The 2,514-nt window shown below is 66.4% G+C and overlaps 1 protein-coding gene across 1 annotated transcript in view; it reads right to left on the bottom strand.

Moving 5' to 3' along the window:
• MIDN (midnolin) overlaps window positions 1-2,514 on the bottom strand; it is a 57,762-nt gene that overhangs the window by 42,260 nt on the left and 12,988 nt on the right. The window contains exons 3-4 of the mRNA XM_019513161.1: window positions 1,866-1,953; window positions 1,555-1,617 (exon numbers count right to left, since the gene is read on the bottom strand). Coding sequence (XP_019368706.1) covers window positions 1,555-1,617; window positions 1,866-1,953 — 151 coding nt within the window. The remainder of the gene's footprint in view (window positions 1-1,554; window positions 1,618-1,865; window positions 1,954-2,514) is intronic.

Here is a 2,514-nt window from a genome sequence, read left to right as displayed (position 1 = left end):
CTCCACCCCCTCTGCAGGGGGACCCTGCCCCCCCAGGCTACTCCTGCCAGGCAGCCCTGGGGCAATGGTGCAGGGAGGGTGGCTGGCTCTTGCTCTGGGCTGCCCTTCCCCCCACAAAGCCACTGGCTTCCCATGGGAGCATCCTGTGCCCGCTGCAGGGGTGCACAGCGCAGTCCAGAGCCAATCCAGAGAGCAGGGCAGCGATGCCCAGCCAAGGTCAGCCCTCTTCCATCACCCCCCCCCCAGCCCTGTCCGAAGGCTGCACCACATTGCCCACACAGACCCCCCCATCCACGTCCATGCCAGGGGCCAGAGCTGGCTCTGCAGCAGCCCAGCACACAAAGGGTCAAAGCGACTGCGCAGAGCCAAGGTCACTCAGGCAGCCGCAAGCGTCAAGGTCAGCCAGGAGGGGACACCTCCTCCCGCTGCGGTGACCTTCCCCTTCCCAGCGTGCGGGGCCCCTGCCAACCCCGGAGGGACGTGGCAGAGCACGCAGAGGCCTGTACAGAGGTAGTGCAGCCGCCCCCCCCCCCCCCCCGGGGGGGGGGGGGGCTGCAGAGGCCCCCGGCACGGGGAGGCGCGAGCAGGGTGCAAGCAGCCCCCAGGCCCTTCACAGAACATAAAATAAAATTAAAAGGGATCTGAAAGTCCACCACCAAGGAGAGGAGGGACCGGAGCCCACACGGCAGCAGGGAGGCGAAAGGCAAATCCCAGCCCTGCATTGTGCAGCGGACCCCCCAACGCCCCCCCAAGCCCAGACGCACACAAAGGCCGGCCCAGCTCCTGCCTTGCATCACTAGCCAGGGGAGGAGAAAGCAGAAGCACCCTCCCCTCCCAGGCTGATTAGCAACCTCTTGTTTGGGAGCGCCTCGCAGTCACCAAGGAGCTTCCCAGGCAGCTGCCCCCCCCCAGGAAGCTGGGCCCCTCCTGCCCCCGGGCAGCCCGGCCCCCCCGCCCTGGCGGGGAGCTGCGCGGGGAGCTCAGACAAAGCTGTGTCATTGTATAATCCACCTGCACACACCCCGGCTGGCAGAGCCGGCCTCCGCGCACACAGGGGCATTGTTCCTGCCTGCCGGGGAGGCAAAGGTTAAGGCCCGAGGCTGGCATTTGTTTTTATATGCGGATGGGAGGGGTGGGGGGGCGGAAAACCAGTCCCAAAATACACACAGCAAAGACGGCGACAGCCCGGATGGCTCCCTACCGCCGCCCCCCCGGCTCAGCACAAGGGGCAGGACTGAGCAGACCAGAAACTCGGGCATCCGAGGTTTGCAAAGCGCCCGCTCGGCCTCCCAAACTCCCCCCACCCCCCGGACCTTTTGTCTCCTCTGGGGCAAGGGACCGTCTCTCCCCGTGTGTCCACACCCCCCCGGCCAGTCTAAACCTGGGGCCTCCATCCAAGGAGGCGTCCGGCCCATTTGCGACGTACGTAATACGGCTCCTGGCTTCTCTGGGCTGGGGCCCCACCGCTCGAGCGGCCCCGAGGAGGACGCCCCCCCGCCCCCCCCGCGGGGAAACCGTGGGCCACATCGGTGCTTTGCTGCTGCTGCTCCTCACCTGAGTTTCAGTTAAGCTTTCCAGAGCCTGCATCACTGACTGTTCTGGTCTGGACGCCTGAGACTGAAAGAGAGAGAAGAAAAGGGGGCGTGTGTGTGGCGGGGCGGGGGGCGGCCAGGATTGTGTGTCACTCTCACTATTTATACACCCGGCTACAGAGACGCCAACGAAATATTAACCAGGCTGCCATTCCCAGGGCCCCCGCTCCGCTCCCGGGGACCTGCCGCGCCGGGCAGACGGCCCCCCGGCCCCTCGGAGGGGACTGCAGGCCTGCTGGGCGAGGTGGGGGGGGGACAAAGAAGGCTGTTTACCATCAAGCCCGCTTCCACCGTGGGCACCAGGGTCAGCTTGCTTCCTTCCACCACTCCCAGATCCTGCAGCTTCCCAGAATTCAGCCGGCTGCAAAAATAATGCAGGAGAGGACAGAGCTGCCATCAGTCAGCCACGGGCATCGAGGAGGGGGGGCTGGGCATTCCCAGGGAGCCCCCCCATTGGGAAATGCAGCCCCCAGCCCAGGGAGGGGGGAACAACCCGTTTCTTAATGGAAAGTGTCCAGCCCTGAGCCCTCCAGGGCAGATCCAGCCCCCCCCCCCCTGGGGTTATTCTGGGACCCGGAGACGGCAGGGGCAGGAGGCTGCTGCAGTCATCCGTCAAGCAGCCATTGCCGGCGCCCGCCCGGGAGCGCGGCGCTGGCTTTTGTGTCTAACAAAACGCTCCCCGAAGGAGCCAGGCAGCAGCGCGGCCCCAGCACCCGGCTGGGGGGCAGTCCCACCGGTTTGGGGAGCGAGGGAGAGGGGTGAATCTGCCCCCCCAGGCGCACAGGCAGATCCTTTCTCTCGCAGCCCGCTGCCCCATGCTGGTACTGCTTTAAAGGTGTGTGTGTGGGGGGGGGGGACTCAGCCTTGCGAGCCCCCCTCCGCTCCCCACCCCCGCAGCCAACCTGGGGCAAGCAAGACAAAG

The sequence above is a fragment of the Gavialis gangeticus genome, unplaced genomic scaffold, assembly GCF_001723915.1.
Source record: "Gavialis gangeticus isolate Ggan-Ray unplaced genomic scaffold, GavGan_comp1, whole genome shotgun sequence".
NCBI classification, from domain to species: domain Eukaryota; kingdom Metazoa; phylum Chordata; order Crocodylia; family Gavialidae; genus Gavialis; species Gavialis gangeticus.
Note: the sequence above shows the minus strand (reverse complement) of the source record. Positions and strands in the feature narration are given on the sequence as shown.